Below are 23,495 nucleotides of genomic sequence, written 5' to 3' on the forward strand. Positions count from 1 at the left end.
TCGCTTCCTCCTGTGGGACCCGCCTAGAGCGCCAGCCACGCAACACCTTGACATTACAGCCATCCATTTGTGAGGTGCAGCACAGATGACATCCTCCTCCTTATATATTGATGCCTGATATCTACCCACGTCTTGTGAGTTTTTATAATCTTGTGTGCAATAAACTTTTATATTCATACTGCACTTAGTCTGGCGCACTTCTCTTTCTTCTCCATTTACCACAGAGTCCGGTTTACTCTAGAAAGTGCAAGCCTCACGACGGTGTCTACATTGCAGCGTTGTATATATATGTATACACATATATATACCATCTATCTCAATCCAGTACTGTTTGCATCACAAGGCCTTTTTTCCCCTCCTTTACCTACCCCCCTCCCCTCCCCCCTTCCCTCTCCTCACCACTAAAGCTGCATCATCTACTTGTTGCCCCTTTATTACTGGCATGTACGATTATATATCTTAATTTCTGTTTACTGGATTATTTTGTTTAAGGTTTGCTGAGTGAACCTTATGTCCACTACAAATTCTCTTGCGCCAATTGCATTTTTATTTTTGTGGTATTTGGGTATCAGGTCGGTGAGGTAGTTTGGGGCAGCGTTATGGATGGCTTTGTATGTCAGTGTTAGTATTTTGACTTTAATGCATTGGGCAAGCGGAAGCCAGTGGAGGGAATGACAGAGGGGGGTGGCAGCAAGCTGGAACCAGGTCGCGGCCCCCAGGTACACCCAGCTGAGGTTGAGGAGACCGCTCACGGGAGCAGAGTATAAAAGGGAGGAGACAAACAGAATCCAAAAGGCAGGACAGGCGGAAAACAAGCAAGGTCAGAGAACAAAGCCGGGGTCGGTACACGAGTAGTCAATATAGGATTCAGACAGTAGTAACACACGGGAGCTCCAACAACTAGGAAGTTGCTCAGGCAAAGTGGCCTAGACTGAGCACTTCTTATATAGACAGGCAAACAAGGAGGCGGGCCAGGAAGTGATGGAAGGAAATAAAACGCAGAGGACAGCAGACGACACCCATAGATGAGCGCAGACAAACACATGAGAAGGGATCAGGAACAGGACTGCAGCAAGAAGGTAAGAACACAACAAGAAACTGCAGGCTAACTTGTGACAGGAGCAACCTGCTAAACAATAATTCAGTATGAACACGAAGGTGTGTGGAGCTCTAACTCTATTTTAGAAAACACCAGGCACCAAGAATTTTAGAAACCAAGTATAAAATGAAGGGTACAACAATGCAGACAGAATCCATTTCTGCACAGGAGCCTGGAAGGGAGAAGCAAAATTCTAGCTCTAATACAATGGCCTGATGTTACAGTGCTATTCACATACAAAGGCAAAGTAAAGCTGGAAAAGTTATGCTTTTTATACAGGGATCTGTCTTTGTACACCCAAAAATATAATTATATTAAGCTCAGCTCTAAGTAACATTCACCACAGAAAGTCTGCTGTTAATTCCCTTTCTGACAGGCCGTAATTTATGCTTCAACCACAGATTATTTTTTCTTTAAATCTGTCTAAATAAAAGGTCAAGAGAAAAAAGAAAGTCTGGATTTCGTAAAGTATAAACAAATCAAACACCATTATACCATGTGGCAGGCGGAACTCCAAGGTCCACCCCCGTCATCCTACAAAAGCTGGGAATGGAAATGACCACGTGGAGGTCACATTCACACTTGTGTGGTTTGTTATCGTAAAATGTGGGCCAAGTCAACAAACCTAGATCAGCACGTGTACATAAAAAGGCTTCAGACTAGGTCTAAAAGTTTGTCAATTTTTTAAATCTGCACGTTGGTCACTAGTGAGCTACGGGTTTTGTGGATATAAGAACGTGTGTGTACAGAACACAGCATGTATGAGGAAGCACACAGGGAGCAGAATATGTTGGAGCGCCTCCAGCTTTGTCCCGCCAGAGCTTATTAATTGAAATCGGCATGTGGTATCCAAATGTGCAGTTTAATCTGCTGCCAAACTTCAAGAGCTGAAAAACTTGAATCGTGGCATGTTTATACTCTTATTTTACAGCGTCGACCATTAAACCCGCTTATGCTGTGCACAGTAAAACCATACAAAGCCCAGGAGCAGAACTTCTCTGTACTTAAGAGGATATGGATACATGTATTATATCAGACAGAAACGCAGTCCTCCTGCAAGAATGTTTAATGCACATCGGGGCATGTGGTCACGGAAAGTACGGCTTTGCAAACTTGTTTAGCTCTTTATAAGGATCTAGAGAGTGAAAGGAGAAGCTAAGCTTGCATACTCATACAAATGTTAATAACAGAAAAAGGTCTTAAGCTGGCCAAACATTTTACTATGCGAATAACCTCTGTAAAATTATTCAGATTTCAAAAAAACTTTGTCAGGGCCTACCTAAATGATCCATTAAATTAACAGTCAATCAGCCAGGCCCTGGCATTATACAGTTTTTGGTAGAACTAAAAGGTGGTTGTGCAATCTGATTGTGCTGTCTGCTTGGCCTAAAAGACAAGTGATACCATGTGTCAGCACAGTGGCTTAGTACAAAGCAAATGTGCCTTGCAGCACCATGGTCCTTGGCTTGACACGATCTGAATGGAGTTGGCATGTGCTAGCCTGGGGTACTCTAATTTCCTTCCCCACTTCAAAAGACATGTTGCTAGGTTACTGAATTAGTATGTTTGTGTAATATATGTATGCGAGATAGGAACCTTTACATGTGCAAGCTTCTTGTGGGCAGGGGGTGATGTGGACGTATAGTATTGTAAAATGCTGCGTAAACTGACAGTGCTATATACAGTAAAAATGTCTAATAATGAAATAAATGAATAGCATTAGCGCATGCAGCATTGCTTGTCAACAGGTTAAGCCATGCTTGAAGGACGCTTAATGTGCAGCATTGTGTGCCGGTCTAATCTCTCATTATTGTGGCTGACAATTTGAAAAGTTGGTAGTGGCCTGGCTGTTATGCTAAACCACCAACTTGACCTTTAACAAGTCTGCAGATCAGGGGAGTGGGAGAAAAGTCAGAACTTAACTGGAGACTTGCTCAAGACGAGTGACTCAAGAATGAATACAGTGCCTTGAAAAAGTATGCATAACCGTTGAAATTTTCCACATTGTCATGTTGCAATCAATCAAAAACGCCAATGTATTTTATTGGGATATTTTTGTGAACAACCAACACAAAGTGGCACATAACTTTAAAGTGGAAGGAAAATGATAAATGGTTTTCAAAATTTTTTACAAATAAATATCTGAAAAGTGTGGTGTGTATTTGTATTCAGCCCCCTTTACTCTGCTACCCTAAACGAAAATCTAGTGGAACCAATTGCCTTCATAAGTCACCTAATTAGTAATAACTACGTACGATGCTTTGAAAAAGTATTCATACCCCTTGAAATTTTCCATTTTACTTCCAAAAACATTAATGTATTTTTTCAGGCCTTTATGTGATAGACCAATACAATGTGGCACATAATTGTGAAGTGGAAGGAAAATGATAAATGGTTTTCAAACTATTTTACAAATATCTGAAAACTCTGGCGTACATTTGTATTTAGCACCCTTTACTCTGATACCGCTAACTAAAATCTAGTGGAACCAATTGCCTTCAGAAGTCACCTAATTAGTGTCCACCTGTGTGTAATTTAATCACAGTATAAATACAGCTGTTCTGTGAAGCCCTCAGAGGTTTATTAGAGAACATTAGTGAATAAACAGCATCATGAAGGCCAAGGAACACACCAAACAGGTCAGGGATAAAATTGTGGAGAAGTTTAAAGCAGGGTTAGTTCCTAAAAAATCCCAAGCTTTGAACATCTCATGATGCACTGTTCAATCCATCACCAGAAAATGAAAAGCGTATTGCACAACTGTAAACCTACTAAGACATGGCCGTCCACCTAAACTGACAGGCCGGGCAGGGAGAGCATTAAATCAGAGAAGCGGCCAAGAGGCCCATGGTAACTCTGGAGGAGCTGCAGAGATCCACAGCTCAGGTGGGAGAATCTGTCCACAGGACAACTATTAGTCGTGCACTCCACAAATCTGGCCTTTATGGAAGAGTGGCAGGAAGAAAGCCATTGTTGAAAGAAAGCCATAAGAAGTCACATTTGCAGTTTGCGAGAAGCCATGTGGGGGACACAGCAAACATGTGGATGAGACCAAAATTGAACTTTTTGGCCTAAAAGGAAAATGCTATGTGTGGTGGAAAACTAACACTGCACATCACCCTGAACACACCATCCCCACCGTGAAACATGGTGGTGGTGGCAGCATCAAGTTGTGGGGAAGCTTTTCTTCAGCAGGGACAGGGAAGCTGGTCAGAGTTGATGGGAAGCTAAATACTGAAATCTTAGAAGAAAACCTGTCAGAGTCTGCAGAAGACTTGAGATTGGGGTGGAGGTTCACCTTCCAGCAGGACAACGACCCTAAACATAAAGCCAGAGATACAATGGAATGGTTTAGATCAAAGCAAATCCATGTGTTAGAATGGCCCAGGCAAAGTCCAGACCTAAATCCAATTGAGAATCTGTGGCAAGACTTGAAAAGTGCTGTACAGACGCTCTCCATCCAATCTGACAGAGCATGAGATATTTTGCAAAGAAGAATGGGCAAAAATGTCCCTCTCTAGATGTGCAAAGGTGGTAGTCATCCCCAAAAAGACTTGTAGCTGTCATTGCAGTGAAGGTGGTTCTACAAAGTATTGACTCCGGAGGGCTGAAAACAAATGCACGCTACACTTTTCACATAAATGGTTTTCAAAATTGTTTTACAAATATATATCATTTTTCTTCCACTTCACAATTATGTGCCACTTTGTGTTGGTCTATCACATAAAATCCCAATAAAATACATTTACATTTTTGGTTCTAACATGACAAAATGTGGAAAATTTCAAGGGGTATGAATACATTTTCAAAAGATAAAAGAATAGCGTGGGATCTCCATTAGCATGTAGATTCCATTTATTTCAAATAAAAACATGGCACACTTACATATACGATTCTTGACATCAGCATAGGAATAGCCCCTTGGACACCGTTAGCCAGTAATCTGCAGCAGAGGAAGGAAACTCTCATGCAGACATGTGAATTGCTGAGACCGCCAGCTATAAGCAGACTGCCGGAGTTCAGCATCCTGCAGTGCTATGCAATGCCTCCTGGCAATCCCAAGGTGACACTGGGATGTGTGAGTGGTAACATGTTTCAGAGGGACACTCCTCCTCAGTCAGGTTATGACTAAGGAGTGTCCCTGTGAAACGCGTTAACGCCCCCACCCTCCCCCCCCCCAACTCACACATCCCAGTATCACCTAGGGTACTGTAAGTTCAGTACATCGGTGCAATACATGCATATTACTCCATGTTTTGTCTCTCTAAAATGCAACAAAATTATGAAAAATACCAGTTGATCTGCCACAAATCCAGTGAAATTTCTGTTGTAAGCTGACAACACAGTGCCTTTGCTGCACTAAAAGCCTCCCACCCCCTATAATCACAGTGTCTGCGCGCTCGGTGGCAGCCATTATTAAAACCCCTTATGTTGACTGTCAGAAGCCAAGTGGGAGTGGTAACATGTTACCCCCCTTTAAAGAGAAAATTTAGAGAAATGTGCATACATTGTAGACATGTACTGTATATGGTTTTATTACTGTGCCCAGACATGCACTTTAAAGTGGAACTCTACTCCAAAATTAAGTAGTAGCACTCCTCCTCCATTCCTCCTTTTGTCCAACACAGTATTACTTACCTTACTTCACAATCTCACAAGGTTTCTCCTTACTGGTTTCAGGACTGGTCCCCCAAAGCTGATCTTTTCTAGTCCTGTCTCCACCTCTTTAATCAACATTTCAACATACAATGGATGGTCCTGCATTGCACGTTATGAGGTCAAGAGAAGGCCCACAGGGATCAATTTTAAGGAAAGAAGGAAAGCCAGTCAAGCAGCATTTCCAGAAGAAAGCTATTTGCTAAAAGGAATCTGTGCTCTTCTAGGTATTATTCAGTTTGTACCAATGTAGGGAAAAAAAAAAAAAAAAAAAAAACCTTGCACAAAACATGTTTTACTTACCCGAGGCCATGGTCACGTGCTAATCCCATCTTCTTCTGTTTACTTTCTGGGGTCTCATTTTGGGTCTATATATTAGGAAGTGGGCCACTCCTATTGGGAGAGGCTAATGCAGAGGCCAGGACCTCTTTCATAAGTTTCAGAGGCAGAGGAACTCATGGGGGTGGTGAGGGGAACTAGTGCCCAAGGTAGTAATGAGCAGGAAAAATTGCCTGGTCTCCAGACCGGAAACTAGCTTGGCTCAGAGGAAATTGCCTTTGATTCATTACACTGCAGGATGGATTTGGAAGAGGAGTTTTCAATCAAGTCTGAAAAGCGAGGCAATTGATGGGTATATTCAAAACGTCATTTTTGCCTGAAGATAGAAGCTGAACTCTGCAAGTTAGGCAAAATGTACCCGTGTTTCAATCACAGAAGCTGTATTACAGCTTCTATGAATGGAAGAGCCAGGTGGAAAGGGCAGGCATAATCTGGCTCTTGAGAAGAGCCTGTGAATGCTCTCACGGTTCTATTAACTAACTTCCAGCCAGTGCAGTCCCAGTACAAGACTGACATGCATTACTTGATACAATAAAACCCATCCCATGGTCACATCAAACTCGACTTTGAAATCGTGCAACTTACAGTGAAGTCGCACGATTTCAATGTCGGGTGACATGCCGATTTCAGGTGCGATTTGCAAGACATTTGACACAGACACTTATGCAAATCGCACCAAACGTAGTGCATGTACTACTTTAGAAATCGGTGTGGCACCGACCAAGTCAAAACCGTACCGATATGACAGCTGTAATTGTGGACAATAGGGTGTGCCTTGGCGATTTGCAAAATCGCATCCAGTGTGACTGGGATGTTACACTATAGCCAATAATACGTGTGGCAAACTTATGAGAAAGAAAAAAGTAAACAGGGCGATGAGTCGGTGTCATTTCTCCAAGCGCACACCAGCAGCTGTGCATTCATTACAGCTGCTAGTGTGAATGAGCCCTAACACTTTTCTTTTTGTTACTTTGTTATACATATAGAACTAAATGTGCAGCATGAAAAACTCTCAAAGACAACACAGAGGACAACAAAGTGTATATATATATATATATATATATATATATATATATATATATATATATATATATATATATATATATATATATATATATATATATATATATATTTTTTTTTTTAAATGTGATGAACCTCACTCCGTATGTCATAAAACACAAACCTGCATCTCTCCTTTTTCATCTGGCAGTGCTGGCTTGGCAGCCTCTGTTGCAGAATTTTTAAGGCTCTCTTTACTGCAGTTTACCAAAGCTTCCACCACGTAGATTGGATCCAAGTCTCCAGTATTTGGCTGAGGAAGAGGAAAAAACAGTAATGCTATTTATAATGGACTTACAAAATGCCATACTAGTAACATTTGCAAAGCAGAATAGTGTATGTACTTGGTATTTCAGGTTTGGGAAACACTGTTCTCCTCCAGATGTTGAACGAGCAAATATACAATCTGCAAACCGGTAGGTATAAGATCATAGGTTCAATATTTTCCCCAGAATGGCATGGCCAGCTGCTAGGAAAACCTGAGCTTCCTCACCACATCTGTAGGAGATCTTCCAAAAAAGGACACGTTTGAGCAAAATCAAGCAACTTGTGGGTTTAGAGACCTTGTGAACACAGCTTCCAGCACACCAATTGGACCTGAATATTCCAGAGTGGTCAGTTTACTAACAGAAGATCTTTAGTCAGGATGTAAACCACCAGCATACTTCCATAACATGAGTAACATTGATTCACAGAAGTAATTCAACTTGTCAAGAAATTGTTTCTACCAGGTTGCATGAAATATTTCAGATTTACAACTTGCAGCCAGTTCCTTTTCACATGTATAATAGACTACCATTTACTACTTTGCAGAAGCAGAGCTGAAGTACAAATTACTATGTTAATTGATCAGAGGAGTGACCCAAACTTTTTTTTTTTTTAAGAACTTCCTGACTGCCTGCAACGTACGTAAAGCAGCGTACCCATATGTCGCTGCCTAATTTCTGGTCTAGGACACACGCCAGTGAGCCCCCTGGCTGGTACCCGCTGTGATTATACACAGCAAGACCCTATCAGCAAGTCCTAGCCAATGATTCACAGCCAGGACCTGCTGATCCGCTGTGTACAGTCACAGCACAGAGTTCTGAGTTGACAATCAAAACAGGACTGTACAGAGTGCAAAGCAGGCATGAGAAACTTAGAGATCTATTAGTAAAAAGCAGCACACTTTACACACAATACACATAGTTAAACTATTTTTAAACCCACAACAGTACAATCAGTCTGTATATGCAGTAAAGCATGCTTATTATACACACTGTGGAATCTAAGGAGTTAATCCTCTGCATTGTATAAAAATGCTGTTTGATCCTGACTTCTCTGATCCTCCCCTTCTTCCAGTGTCCCCCTCTTATCTCCTGATAAGACACATGTTTACACACTCTGCACATGCTCAGTTTAGAGTGCATTTCTAGAGTTTTTTTTTTTTTCTTGGGAGAGTGCGTGTGTTTAGCACAGGGCCAATCAGCACTGTCGAGACAGAGGTTAGGGGTTCTGCATCCTCCGAGAGCAGAAAGAAAACTCCTCCTACAAGCTTTAACCAGTGCTCTGCTGAACACTGACAGAAGTCACAAGACTGCTCCAACTGCTGATCAGAAAAGTTATTTAGCAGTTTATATTTACTAAATTAATTGTATTTCCATGTAGCGTGCACTGTGCACCTAAATGATGGCGGACAGGCATTTCCTAATAAAGATGACATTGGATAATGCCTGTGCTATGTGTCTATACGGTCATCATAATTTCAGCAGGGAGAGGGTGTGATAGGGCAACAATGAGGGAGGACAGCTGGAAGTGACCTTTATGTTTGGAATAAGGCCCCTTTCACTCAGGGCGGATCCATCAGCGAATCCCCTTGCTTAGCGGTGGATCAGCCCGCTGATCCCCGCTGAGTGAGCAGATGACAAGTCCACATCTGCTCCACTTATGCAGAGCAGACACTGACACAGTCCACTGTCCTCTATGGGTTGTCGGATGGAAACTGACCACCTATCCGTTTCCATCCGTCTGTCATCGGATCCAATCAGCCAGATGGACGGGGGAACAGATCGCCATCCTCCTGTTTTTAGCAGGCAAGAACGCATGCTGGCGGATGTAAACGGACACATCCGTTTACACCTATAGCTCCATAGAGAGCAATGGAGTGTCTGATCGGGTCCGCTTGAACACTGGACAGGCAGACCCGACTGGTCCACTCGTGTGAAAGGGGCCTAAACAGCTCTTCTAATTAAAACTGCAGATGAAAGTATTAAATATGACTGAAATGACTACAACATGTTAAAGCCTATTTGAGATTTTAGTGCTTGAGTTTACATATACTGTATGTTAACATACAACTCAACTACACTAAATGTTAATTTCTATATTTTATATATGGAATGTGATTAGCTCCATGTACTATGTAATGCACACACTGCAACCAGTGCAGAAAACGTTGTGCCCCTCAACTGGGCGTGGAACACACCACTTACAATTGCAAAATCAGATATTAGAAGTCCAGCCTCATTATTGATCGGGTTTTTCCATGTTCATTGAAAACATTACATAGTGTATTGCATCACTGCCTTGTAATGCTAGACCTCGTCCCCTACGAGTATATTTATATTTGGCATTCTAAAAAACAAAAAAAAAAAAAAAAAAAACAAAACAAAAAAAACACACACCTCTCACACACATTCAGTCACCTTGTTTATTCATGTCACAGGGGAATAGATGGACCGTTATGCTCCATGTACAGTGGAACGTTTTTCTGCTGGCAACAGAAAAACCACTAAACACAGCAAAATTGCGTGTACACTTGATACTGCGTTTAGCGATTGGACGTTTATTCATTGTATTGGCCAGAGTACTTGCCAGTGAAATGAATAAACGACCAAGCGCTAAATGCGGTTAGCATTTAGGCACGTTTACACACGTTTTGCAGGGTTTTTTTGGCCAAAACATTCCTTTCCTGAATGCGATTCTTCGGTGTTTAGAAGAAGGACGTTTAACTGTCCCTAAACTCTGCTGCTGTTAAATTCTGATGAAAAGTGTGTGTGCGCATGGACACATAGGCTTTTACTGGGTTGAGTTTAGGGAATTTGGCAAAAAAAGAAAACACGCCAAAAGCTCTTGAACTCACATTTATGAGCAGCAATGTGCATGAGGCCGTACACATAAATTACTTTCCTACAAAAATTTAAATGGAAAAAAAAAATTCACAAATAAACAAACTTATTTTTGGGAAAGTTGGAATTGAGTAATGGCAGTAAAATTAGCATCAAAAGACCTTGTTTCTTAATTGTACAGGACACAGAAAAATTGACAATGCCCAGAAAAAACCCTGTGCACGCATAAACCCATTCCTACCCCAGCTAAGCTGCTGTTTTAAGCCTACTGTCCTTAGGTGATGGATGTGCCAAGAGTGGTCTCTCTGATACTTTCAATGTCTTCATAACATGCACTAGGAATTTGGAAACACCCCTACAAGGGTAAAAGAGGGCCCCACCCCGATCAGTCACTACAGTCTGATGTAAAAAAATGGACTGTACCCATAATCCGCATGCAGGAGCGGGGATGACCTGTATTGTTGCTAGTCGGAGCAGGATCCAGTAGGCAGTGATCTCTGGGGTCCAGTGAACTTGCTAGCAGGTTGCTCTACAGGTCCAGAGCAGTGATCCCCCAAAGGGGAGTCAAGTCCCTGAAGGCCCAGTGGAGTGTGCCTGTCGTGAAGGGCAAAGATTGGGCCTTCTGCCCTGCAGCAGGTATTTACTTATGATCTGGTGGAGCATGTGGCAGTTTTCAACTGGAAGTTTTATCTGTGTGGAAAGGGTTGGGGGGTTGCGATATAGGCAGTTTTTCTGTGCAGAACATTTAGTGGTGGTGGAGCTCAAGAAAGGTGTCCCAGCGTGGCAGGACCTCACTGCCAGTGTCTACGAATGAGTAGACATTTTATGGATTCCCAAAACATGGAAATAGATGCATTTAGAGCTGCTGGTTCTCCTACAAAGGATTATTAACCCACAGCAAGAAGACATGGCCTTGCACAGGCAGGGAGATTCAGGAGGGAGAGGAAATGGGGCCCATAAATCCATTTAAACAAGTAGGGAGGACCCCCTGCACAGTTTGCCTGGCACTGGCTCCCCATTACCTGGACCTGGCAATGGTTCAATTATTTCTAAATCCCTGCCCTTTATTGCTATTTCATGGTTACAAGAGCACAATCCTCTGTTTTATTTGCATCAAGGAGGCATCTTCTATAGCTATTACTGGGTTGCATGATCAGCTCTCAGAGGTTCTTTATAGTTTGGAACACCTTGGATGCAGGCATGGGCACTCTTCACCTTTTCTTTTGTGAGGGAATGAGAAGTCAGAGGAAAATCTTCAGGAGGAGGAGGAAGAGATGGAAGCTGTCTAGCATCAGGAATCCCCTGTAGATAAGTTCCCAGGAGTTAAGTTAGTGACCTAGGCTGTCCAAGACAGACAAAACCACGAAGGGCTGTCAGATGTGGTACACACTCACCTGTTACTATTGCCAGAATCATCTTCCCCAAAAATCACTGGGAGTCCTGCTGCTGAAAAATACAATATTCTCCAGTGCACCTTCCCTTGTAGGGCCCAACTAGTAAAGTTGTTTTTACTGCCAAGGCATTTGCTCAGCAGTACTTCATGGAAAAGAAACCCTGCAGGAAATTGCATTTTCTGGCGTGTCATTTACTACTTGAATAGGACTCCGACAGTCCAGATCGATAAGTCTCTTCAATTTCAAGTGGAGTTCCTGAGAATGTTAAAAGATACTTGATTTGGGCCTGAATGATGATGCTAGGGAAGATGGTAGCTGCCTTCAAAGTGGTCTCTTATGCCCACTTACATTACAGATCTCCTAAGCTCAATATCTGGTCAGTGTGGGACAATTGGTAGGAGTCCTTAAATTAACCGACTCCAACACCCAAGACCAGATCAGCTCTGGAATGGTGGATATCTACACCACTGACAGACACCAGCCTGCCTTGCTGAAGAAGTGTTCTGGAGAACCCCTCAGTTTAGGGACATGGTTGTAAGAGATGCAGAGGTTGCTGATCCACATCCTGGAACTTTGGGCGACTGATTATGCCTAGGCAGGTATTTCTGCCTTTTTTTGTAAGCTTTCATTCGCCTGAATGTGGCAGCATAACTCACGTAACCAAGAATATCAACACCTCTGTGTCCTGTAATGTACTCCAAGAAAGGGATTTTACAACTCAACATATAGTTTTTCACAAATGGTAGTTGGATCAATAGCAAAAACAAAAAAAACTTACCTTTACATTTGATTTCCTGGTAAAGTTAACCACTACTCCCCATCCAAAGTCTTCCTCATCACTCTTCACCTGAAAAGAGCATCAGTCGTGAGAATGGCCAAATAACAAAAAGGTACATCAAACTGGTCAGCATCGTAACCTTGCATTAGCTATATGGAATTTGTATGTTGTAAATTTTCTCTGAGTAAAATAGAAATAACTTTTTAGAAAACCAGCTAAAGTATTTTTGAGAACTTTGTCGGTAGACCTGTGGTAGGGATAGGAGAGAATCTCAATGTTTTCAGGACTTTTGTTGAGCCTTGTGGAATAGGCTATATAAAATGAGTAAACCACAAAATCCTGTACTGAGGAAAAACTGTGGGGGATTCAGTCAAATTCTAACTGCAGGGTTACAGAGCTTCATAAGTGGTGGGAAGAACCTCATTGAGAATATCACCCACCCACAAAGTAGTTCTTAGCACCTAGACTAAGACAGGTAACCAATCTAAGCAGCAGCTGTTCAGAGCATTGATTGAGGACACCATCAAGAGCTGCAAAGTACAGAACAAAACCATTCACACTGGGTAACTGGTGAATGAGAACTGTCTATGTTACACCGATGGCCTTCACAGATTTCAAACTGATAGCTAAGGCACAAATCTATCTATAAGAAAAACTCAAAAAATGGTAAGAGAAGTTTTAAAAGAAAGCCAATAAAAAATCTAAGTCAATAGCAAGAGAAATCATCCACTGCACCTTTGGGGTGAAATGCTTAATTAAGGGAAAAAAGTTTAGTTACCTGGGAATTCTCATAAGCCAAAATGGAATAAAGGAAAACATAATAATAACAGACACACAAACTATATTATACATTTAATAAGAACTTTAAAAAGGAAAAAAAGTAATTAGGAAAATCCATTTCCTTTACGGTTTTTTGTTCCTACTCTGATCTATAGCTTTAAAATGGTTGTAAACCACAGACATGAAATATGAACAAAGCATATCCCTCTATAGTGTGTACTTGTCTCAATTAAGAGCACTTAGTGTAATTATGGTTTGCTGCCTCGTTCCTCTGCTATCAGCATGAATCACTTCTGACAAGATTTCCTGACACCAAGAGAAAAATGGTGACGGGATGGATCTCCAGCACACAGTCTGTGACTGACTGCCATCTGATTGGAGGGAAGAGACACCCCTCTTCACACAAAAACAGAGCTGAGGCACAGTCCTCCTCACTGAGCTCTGCAGAGTGTAACTTCAGCACTCCGCCCCTTTTCTCTGGACTTTAAACAGATGTAGAGAAGACTGCAGATAAGACAGCTACAACTTACAAAAAAAGGTTTGTTTCATGTGTGTATCACCTGAGGCTAATTTTAAATCATGAATCCTGACCAACCAGGACTTTGGTCATATTTACTGTCTGAGGCAAGTGAAAAACTAAATGAGACAGATTCTATATTTGGCACTCACATAACATACATGGCGCAGGTGCAATGGTCTGAGAGACTGGCCAAGTCCAGGCTTTCTTAAAGTGTAACTAAAGGCAAAACTTTTTTTCTTCAATTTTGGATAGAGTGGAGATGGAATAGAACACCTGATTTTATTGCGGTCTGTGTCCCCGTTACGATGATTCATCCTCTCCAATTGCTCCGTTTAACATTATTATTATAATTATACAGTATTCATATAGCGCCAACGGTTTGCTCAGCGCTGTACATTATAATGGGAGACAGTACAAGAGACAGTACAGTAACAATACAATACACGAGGGGTTCGATGGCCTTGCTCCTTGGAGCTTACAATTAGGAGGGAGGGGAGAGTGGTACAGGAGAAAATAGCTGTGGGGGATGGAGTGGTGGGAAGAGTGGAGGAGATCAGCAAATTAGGTGAGGGCGGGGTAGGCTTCTCTGAAGATATGTTTTTTCAGGGTGCGCCTGAAGGTGAGGAGGGAAAGTGACAGTCTGATGGATTGGGGTAGTGAGTTCCAGAGGATGGGGGAAGCCCTGGAGAAGTCCTGGAGACAGGCATGGGAGGAGGAGACCAGGGAACTGGAGAGAAGGAGGTCTTGGGTGATAGATGAATATCAGGTCGGTGATGTAGTTTGGGGCAGTGTTGTGAACAGCTTTGTACGTTAATGTTAATATTTTGAATTTTATGCGTTGGGCAATCGGAAGCCAGTGGAGGGATTGGCAGAGGGGGGTGGCGGATACGGAGCGGTTGGTAAGGTGGATGAGTCTGGCTGCAGAATACAGGATGGACTGAAGTGGGGATAGCCTGTGTTGGGGTAGGCCAGCGAGGAGGGAGTTGCAATAGTCAAGTTGGGAGATAAGGGAGTGAATGAGTTGCTTTGTAGTTTCTGGAGTTAGGAACGTGCGTATTTTGGAGATGTTGCGGAGGTGGAGTCTGCATGAATTTGTCAGCGATTGGATCGGGGGCTGGAAAGACAGATTGGAGTCTAGAATGACACCTAGTACTCTGGCTTGCGTGGTGGGGCTGATGGTGGTGTTGTTGGTCGTGATGGAGAGGGGGGGGCGCGGGCTGGTGGGAAAACTAGGAGCTCGGTTTTGGCAAGGTTTAATTTGAGGAAGTGGAGTGACATCCAGTCTGATATGTCATTCAGAAGGCTAGTGATTCGGGCGGAGACTGAAGGAGTGAGGCGAGGAGTAGAGAGATAACATTATCATCAAAAGTGAAAGTAAAAGAACCCCCACATTTTGTATTGTCCCCAGAAAAAAATAGAGGGGAAATTTTCCAATGGGGACACTAGTTCTACTGACCTGGGGTCCCCAAGGAATTCCCTCAATTTGTAGAGATGTTCCTCACTTAATGCTTTGGCTATGGGACAGGAAGTAAATCTCGTCAGTGGAACACAGATGGAAAAAAAATAAACTGACAAGGGTTTTAACCCTCCTTTGTTATTATTTTTTTCCATTTTGAATAGAGTAATTTTGCCTATAGTTCTACTGTAACTTCGTTAACCTTCGGGGACCTCTTAAAATAACTTTCGGTTCTCAGGAAACCTCTTCTAAAAACAATTCATTGGGGTTCTATAGGAAAAATGTCCCCTACATTGGCAGCTGTTGGGAAGAATGCCCTCTCTTACAGTGGTGATCAGAATCCTACCCTTATAGACCTTGAAAAAGATGTGTCATGCACTACCAATTCTAAATCAACCTCTTAATGAGATATTGAAGGCAACCAATACACTATAATATAGTTTAAAGGTATCAACTATTCTTTATTTTTGTAATAAATGTAAGCAAATATTGTAATAAACACACTATTGTTCTATTACATAAACATTTTTGTAAAATACAGACACAATCTTGAAACTCAACCAGGGCAAAATAAAATGAAAAGACAAAAACGAAAAAAAAAAAAAACCCACGTGGCGTAATAAATCATATAAAGTGGTATCCCAACTGCTGGTTTTCAAACCCTGCAACCATAATATCTTGCCTGTCAGTTTTTTTTTCACTCTAAGATATCCAAGGCTAAAAAAAACACAAAAAAACACACAACAAAAAAATATTATGGTTGCAGGGTTTGAAAGCCAGCAGTTGGGGATACCACTTTGTATATGATTTATTACATCATGTGTTTTGTTGCTCTAGTTGAGTTGCAAAATTAATTGTGTCTTTATATCACAAAAATATTTTTATAATATAATATTTTTATTACAATATTTGTTTACATACTTGTAATCAGGGAAAAAAAAAAGTTGATACTTTTTAACTATATAAAATGGTATATTAGTTGCCTTCAAAATCCCAATAAAAGGTTGATTTAGAATTGGTACATAGAGAAAGAAGTTCACGTATATCCCTGCTATAATGGTGTCATGCAGTTGACTCTTGGAACCATGTAGGCATCATCAAATGTGAGGTAAACCAACCACAGCAACGTCTGTACAACCCCTAGCAACTTCTGTTTGAACAGATACTCGACGGTAACTAGGAGGTCAATATTTAAGTGAACTAGAGCGGTAAAGAAAAGCAGACCACAGAGAGTAAAAAATATCCAGCCAGGGTCTAGGTTGAAAGGGAGCCACAATGTCTAGAAATCAGGAAAACTTTTTAAAACCTTGACATCACAAGGTACATGAGGAAAAATTGCAAAACATTTCCTGTGGAAACACCTTCGCAAAATACCCCCACCACATGCCACTGATAGCAAGAACCACACCTGCACTGTTACACCACCACATACTAAAATATCCCACACGGACACTGCAACATCATTACACAGCTGCTGGAGAGTGCCACAAAACAGTTATATAGTGCACCTGGCTGTTGAAGAGCGACAGACACTGTCACACCTGGTTATTGAAAAGTGCCAAAAGGGACGCAAAATATTACAACTCCACACCTAGCTACTGGAAAGCAGCAGACTAATGCGGTCACACAGCCACTCATTGCTGCTGTAGAGAAGCACGCAATTACATATGGCTCTTGGACCGTACCACCATACTACATAATCACACTGCCGTTTCTGGCTGCTGGAATTGCTCAATACCAGCAACCTTCAAAAGAACCATCTGATCGTTTTTAGTTTAGGGGTGAGAGGCAATAAAGCCCAAGTTCATTATGGACTTCTCAAAGAAAACCTATAAACTTTTATAAATGACTAATGGAAAAGTCATAAAATTGTTATGCATCTGGCAGAGAAAAAGAGTGACAACATTAAATTGAGAAAAGGCCGGGTAACAGCTGCCTGGCATAAGAAAAGATGTTAACACGTTTCACTGCACAGTTACATTCCATTAGCCCCATATAAAAGTCACTGTCATGCCAAGTTTCCAATTTTTTTTTTTCATATATATATTTTGGACAAATTGCAAATACAAGACCAGTTGTACTCAATGAGGAAGTGACATTCTCTGAATCATGACACTGCAGCTTTCGGTGTATCAATGTTCCCAAGTACCCAGATCTAATCTAATTTTATGCTGATGCTTTCACCTTCACCCAGTAACTTGCGATTTGGAAATTCTAGGTAATGAATGCTGAACATGCTCTATGTATGGACACAATTATCTTTTTTGAACCCCTCTAGTTTATTTCATCCTTTATTAAATTAGATCTATAATCACATGACCCTCAGAAGTAGAACAGCAATACAAAAACGCATTCCAAACATTTTTAAAACAACTTATCACTAAAATAAAAATATTTCCCTGCAAATATACTTCTCCGGACTAATTATTATTATTATACAGTATTTATAAAGCGCCAATAGTTCGCTCAGCGCTGTACATTACAAAGGGGGACAGAACATGTGACAGAACAATACCAATACAATGCAAAACATGAGGGGATTGAGGGCTAATTATTAGTTTCCGGCTCTTTTCTCTTTGCAGTACGTCTTTTTTGTGTTTTTTTCTGCCTTTATAAAGTCTGACTAGATAGTGGTCTCACCCATTATCATATTCAATTTTTAGAGGGGTCACATTATCCCAATAGTTACCAGATCACTGAAGACATTTTGAATCTATAGAGCCCTGTCTGATGGCATCACTCATCGCAGTTGAGGCAACTTATAGGTTATATACCACATACTTCAACGCGACTACTTGTTGTAGTTAGATCTGTACTTTCTTTTATACCATATGTCAAGGTGTGTACCCCATGATTAGGTTCCCTACCGAGTGAAGTTGTACCTCAGATGCACTGGTTTAGTTGTTGGATTGAGTAATAAAAAGATTTAAGGCTTCTAATACAGTATTTCCCATTTCTTCTTTTGAAGCATTTGCAGAGACTTCTTTAGTGGTGGATGACAAGAACCCGGCTCCTGTCATTGGTGGTGATGTGGGTAGAGCAGCCTGCAGCACAGTATCTACTACTTTTCTCCTTTACAGTTGAAGCTACAATAAGTTTTTGCACTGACATAGTATATTACTATTAAATTTATTGAAAGAAAATTTAAAAAGGCCAAGTTCACCTTTCCTAAGAAAAGAAAAAAAAAATGTGCATTTACTATTTACAGCCTGTAAATCATTGCATCTGCGATCAGATCACGGGTGCAATGCCAGGATGCTGCAGACTCGCAGAAAGCGGTCTGCCCGTACCTCCCATATGACAGGCAGTTACTAAACTGCAGGAAGAATCAATGAAGTACTTAGAGCGCTCTCCAGCACCATTGCAGTTCACTGAGAACTACAAGCCGTCTGCCGCAATGGTAGCCTGTTCATTTACAGGAAGCTGAGAATAAATGACGTGGCCGTGTGCACAGAGCCTTGCAAGGCCACGCTGTTTTTAAATTGTGACAGCGAGAAGTTCCCTGGCTGGCTGACAGAGGGGACCGCTGGTGGCGTAAGGTGAGCAAATAAGCTTAGGGTTATATATTATACCCTAAATTTGAGCGTAAAAAGTACTGAAAGGTGAACTTATCCTTTGAATAAAACTAAAGACAAGTATTACTTCCCTTCCTTTCACCAATCTCTGCATAAGTGAAGAGAATCCGCTGTCTGAATGTACAATCCCTTGTAATAGGAGATTATTGGAATAGTGGGAACTGAAAGACTAAAGTCTTTAAACGGTCCTTGGCAAACTCAGGCACAGTTTTATTTTTACTCCTCCATCACATGTCACACTGACACATCTGCCTACATTTAGTCATTGCACAGTCTTACCTTAATTAGCCTCCCTGGCTGCAGAAATGGCAGGCAATACTTGGGTTTGTGAATGTATTCTTCAATCTCTTTGCCAAGTTTGGCAAGCTGCTGACGAATTTTGTAGTATGTTACAACACTCTCCTCATTGGGGATCTGTATACTGTTATACTGTTCCTCTAATGTCTTCACCTCTGTAAATGAAATAGAATGACCATCATTGTTCATTCAACATGGGGCGTATTTTCTTGTTGTGAGTAAACACTTCTGAATTATCTGGTTACATTTGATATAGCTCCTTATTTTCATTATAGTATTTCATATACAGAATATAGCCAGTTTCTACAACTATTAGGAGGTAAAATCAAAGTTGTATATTTAAAGGATAAGTTCACTTTTTACAAAAAAATAAATGCCCTTTTTTTTGCAGGAAAAAAAAAATGTGCATTTACTATTTTTTTTTGGTGATTGAAAAGCCATCTATCAGCAGATCACTGGTGCCATGCAGGACTCCTGCAAACCTGTCAGGTTATCTGTGTGCTTGTACCTCATACAGCCAAGCAGACGTACTGTGACAGGAAAAATCAATGAACTACCACAGCACTCAACAGTACCCTGCTAATTTATTGAGAACTGCAAGCCGACAACCACAAAGGCTGTTGGGACTTGAATAAATGACGCTGTTGCTGTTTTCAAAAAGTGACAGATAGTACGGGGAACTTCTCCCAGTACTGGTGTCACAGGGAGAGAGGGCAGTGGCTGCAGCAGTGGGAACATGTTACATGTTTTACCCCAAAAACGGGTGAAGCCTGTAACACGTTCCCAAAGGTGAACTTATCCTTTAAAAAAAAAAAAGTTATCAAGCACAAAGGGAACATAGAACACACCGTGGTACAGGTTTTCCTGCAAGCGAACAGGGTTCAAAAGGAAAATTAAAGCCTTTAAAAAAAAAAAAAAATTCCCGACTGCTCCTTCCAATCATTATTGGAGAACTTCCGGTTGCGTCTGACGTGTTTCAACATTAGATTGAAGAAATGAGGAAGTCGTTCTAATGATGAAAAACATCAGGCGGATGTGATGTGAGATGCAACCAGAAGTGCCGCGGCGCCCGCTTTGAGTATTGGGAAAAATCAAGCTGCTTGTATTCCAAACACATGTAAGCGCAATTTTGATATTATTAAACTGAATTTTAAGCAATGTTGCACTATGGGAGTATATTTTACATGGTCACTGAGAATTTGTGAAGAAGTGAGGAGGCGATTGGGCGCATTAACATTTGATTGTGTAAAGGTTATTTACAAAATATGCAGGGTAAGGTGCAAGACTGAAGGGGAAGGGATGGAGCACATTCATTGTATCTTGACACACTGGTGGTGGACAAAAGGAAGGTTACACATTTTGTGGATTTGGTTCACGGTTAAAAGTGAAATGCACATTTTTCACCTGTAGACGGTAATTGTATTTAGGGGAGGAGTGGCACTCATTTTGTTTGTTGCACTTTTGTTGCATATACAATTCTTGAGTATAAGAAATACTACACTATATTAGTTTCTTTATTTTGGAGCTTTGGATCAGCACATTGGAAGATCACAGGGGAGGGAGAGATTGTATGGCATACAACACATTCTGATAAAAGGAGATCACGATGGGAATCAGAGGATTGGAGTACGAAGTGGTGTGCTTTTGTTGGTATAACAATGATTTCTATACTGATATTCTGTAATTATCTTGTTCTGTTATACTGGATGCTGCAGTAAATCAAGTGTAAGCACACACAGAAAAACTGGTTGTCATTTTGTGGGAAAAAATGCTTTTTAACATTAAAGTTGAACTCTGGGCAGAAATACTGTACATACTTCCAGAAATACTGAACATACTGCTGGTTTAACTTAGGAAGCCTCTAACAGAGTGCATTACTTACCTTACTCCATGGTCCACAGATTCACACACTTGGGACATTCATTCCCCCAAAGCCATTCCTTTTTGCCTGTCATATGACCACCCTTCTTGCCATCAATATCATATACTAGATAATTCCCATTAAGAGAATTATCTAGAAATTTATGGTTCAGACTGAGACATGCTGTAAGACAGGTCAGACTGAAGACAACTTACTCTCCACTACTCCCGGTATAGCCCGGTAATGCTGGAACTGGTAAAAGGATTTCTCCAACATGTACTCAGGGTTAATTTCTTCCACCCGCAGGAGGTTCAGCACCATGTTATAGGTGAGATGGAAAGCACTGTTTAGCGGATCAGCTGATCCCTGGGGAGACAAGAAGACAAGATGATGAACAGTTTCCAAGAGACAAAGTGAGAATATATCACGTTCATAAAACAGCTAGCCTAAGCATAAATTGAAACACTAGGTGATCAAATTAAGGCACTGTTCACAATTTCCAATATGAAGGCCAGCAATAGACGTAGCTATGATGACACCTGAAGCAGGCTTCATCTGCAGTGGCCTATTCTTTAACCATAACATCCCAGTAGAATAACAAGGTTAGAGTGAAGCTCCAGACAACCTTTAAGTAACTGGTGAATAAATTAGGATTTTTGGGTTACTTATGACTACTTAGGTTATGCTTTCATCTTTAGGTTAATGGACAATGGCCAAAAAAGGCAGGAAATCCCAGCGAAGCATAACCCCCTCCAACGTTTCATGATCGTACATCACAGGACACGCAGGACTTCATATTCATGACTACTACTAATCTAAAAACATAACAGAAGGGAAGTCCATTACAAAGCGTGATTCTTCTCATGTGGACACACATGATGCCCACACTCAGGATTTTACCAGCTGGAATACTATGCAGCCAGCCACTGAAGCAAAAAGGCTAAAAATGACAGTGGAGCACCCAAACATGATGCTAAGAACAGATATTGCACTTGGTGTAGTGTAGGCTGAGAAGAGAACTCAAAGGACTGTGCTGACAACCACCCAAAATAAAAAATAAGCAGCTTGCATCAAAATACCACGTGGTGATTATGCCACGAAGGTAATTGTTTAAGCGTTTCCTGTTATTGGGGACGTAGGTGCACCTGTGTTACCCTGTGACACACGCCCATGGTGGAGACAAAGTGGTCATGCAGACACATTCCACTCGTCATTGTTTAGAGCCATTTTAAATTCCTATCCCTGAACAAACCCCCAACTATATTGACACGGGTAAAAAAAACAACCATGCCATAACAATGAACCAGTTACTGCATTCACAGCCAAAGGAGCCTGCTAAATATCCACACAGAACAATGATCACCATGTTTTCCCAAGGAAAGAGAAAATTATACTGTTGTGCTTTTAGCACGCAGACCATGAAAACCAAATACGAGCAGACCTCTGAAAGGTTTTACACGATGATGGAGTGCATCTGAAGTCCAGATGCTGCCACTGCAAAAAACACCTCCCACAGCTTGGCATTCCCAATGTTCTTTCCGTTACAGAGAGGAAGCAACAAAACGATGTATTATTATTCCCTGCAGAATAGGTCATGAAACGCTTAGCACTCAAATAGTCTTTTGGTTTCACAACAGAAAGAAATTTATTCTGCAGTGAACTTATGAATCAGGGTCAGGAAATCTGAAAAGGTCACAACATTTTAGATGGTAAAACTTTTTTCTGTAAATGAGAAGCATATATTCTAACATTGTACGGTGAAGTGAAAGCAACTTCTACAAGCTATACGTATGAAAATATAAGTGCAGGATACAGAGACTAAGGCGTATTCACACCTGCCTGCACATGCTCTGTTGTACGTTGTGCAGTGGCAGTGCGATGCATTGTTACAAGACATCTCAGTTTACTTTCTTTTGCAATGTTGTTAACCGTCCGGCCGTTTATATACAATGGCTGGACGGTGGCAGTGCAGGGTCGGGTGGCCGTTTATAAACGGCTGCCCCCTGGGAGCGTGCAGCACCACGATCCGGTGCCTACTGTGTCCTCCGGACACAGTGGAACACCAATTGTCAGACGGGACCTCTCTGCCAGGTCCGATCATGTGATCACATGCAGAGTAGTAAGCAAGATGTCACTTCTGACATTGCTTACTACGTGTAAAATCTGTGAATGATCACAGAGGTCACATGGTACAAGGCTATTCACAACAGCCTTGTACCATCTGACAAGCTGTGACCAATAACATCTCAAACATTTCTCAATGGCTGCAAGAATGCAGCCAAAGAGAAGGAGAAATGATTGCTTATACAGCCTTTATGGGTGTAAAAGCAATCAGTGTAAAAAAAAAACAAAAAAACATAAAAATGTAAAAAAAAAAAATGTTTAAAAATTATAATTTTTGGTTATAAACTAATTTGGGTTATTTATTTTTTTTACTAAAAAGGTAACAGAATACATTTTGGCCAAGATTTATGATGAAATATTATTTGCAAAATTGTATAAGACAAACACTTTTTTTAAAAAATTTTTGACTTTTTAATTTACATAGCAAAAAAAAGTAAAATCCCAGTAAAT

The 23,495-nt window shown here is 41.1% G+C and overlaps 1 protein-coding gene across 1 annotated transcript in view; it reads right to left on the reverse strand.

Moving 5' to 3' along the window:
* The window catches only part of MTREX (Mtr4 exosome RNA helicase), a 119,354-nt gene that overhangs the window by 46,048 nt on the left and 49,811 nt on the right, over positions 1–23,495 (reverse strand). The window contains exons 16-19 of the mRNA XM_089688082.1: positions 21,137–21,287; positions 19,043–19,215; positions 12,433–12,501; positions 7,278–7,406 (exon numbers count right to left, since the gene is read on the reverse strand). Coding sequence (XP_089544208.1) covers positions 7,278–7,406; positions 12,433–12,501; positions 19,043–19,215; positions 21,137–21,287 — 522 coding nt within the window. The remainder of the gene's footprint in view (positions 1–7,277; positions 7,407–12,432; positions 12,502–19,042; positions 19,216–21,136; positions 21,288–23,495) is intronic.

Source organism: Staurois parvus, unplaced genomic scaffold (genome assembly GCF_062004578.1).
Source record: "Staurois parvus isolate SC_StPar_1 unplaced genomic scaffold, SC_StPar_1.0 ptg000445l, whole genome shotgun sequence".
NCBI classification, from domain to species: domain Eukaryota; kingdom Metazoa; phylum Chordata; class Amphibia; order Anura; family Ranidae; genus Staurois; species Staurois parvus.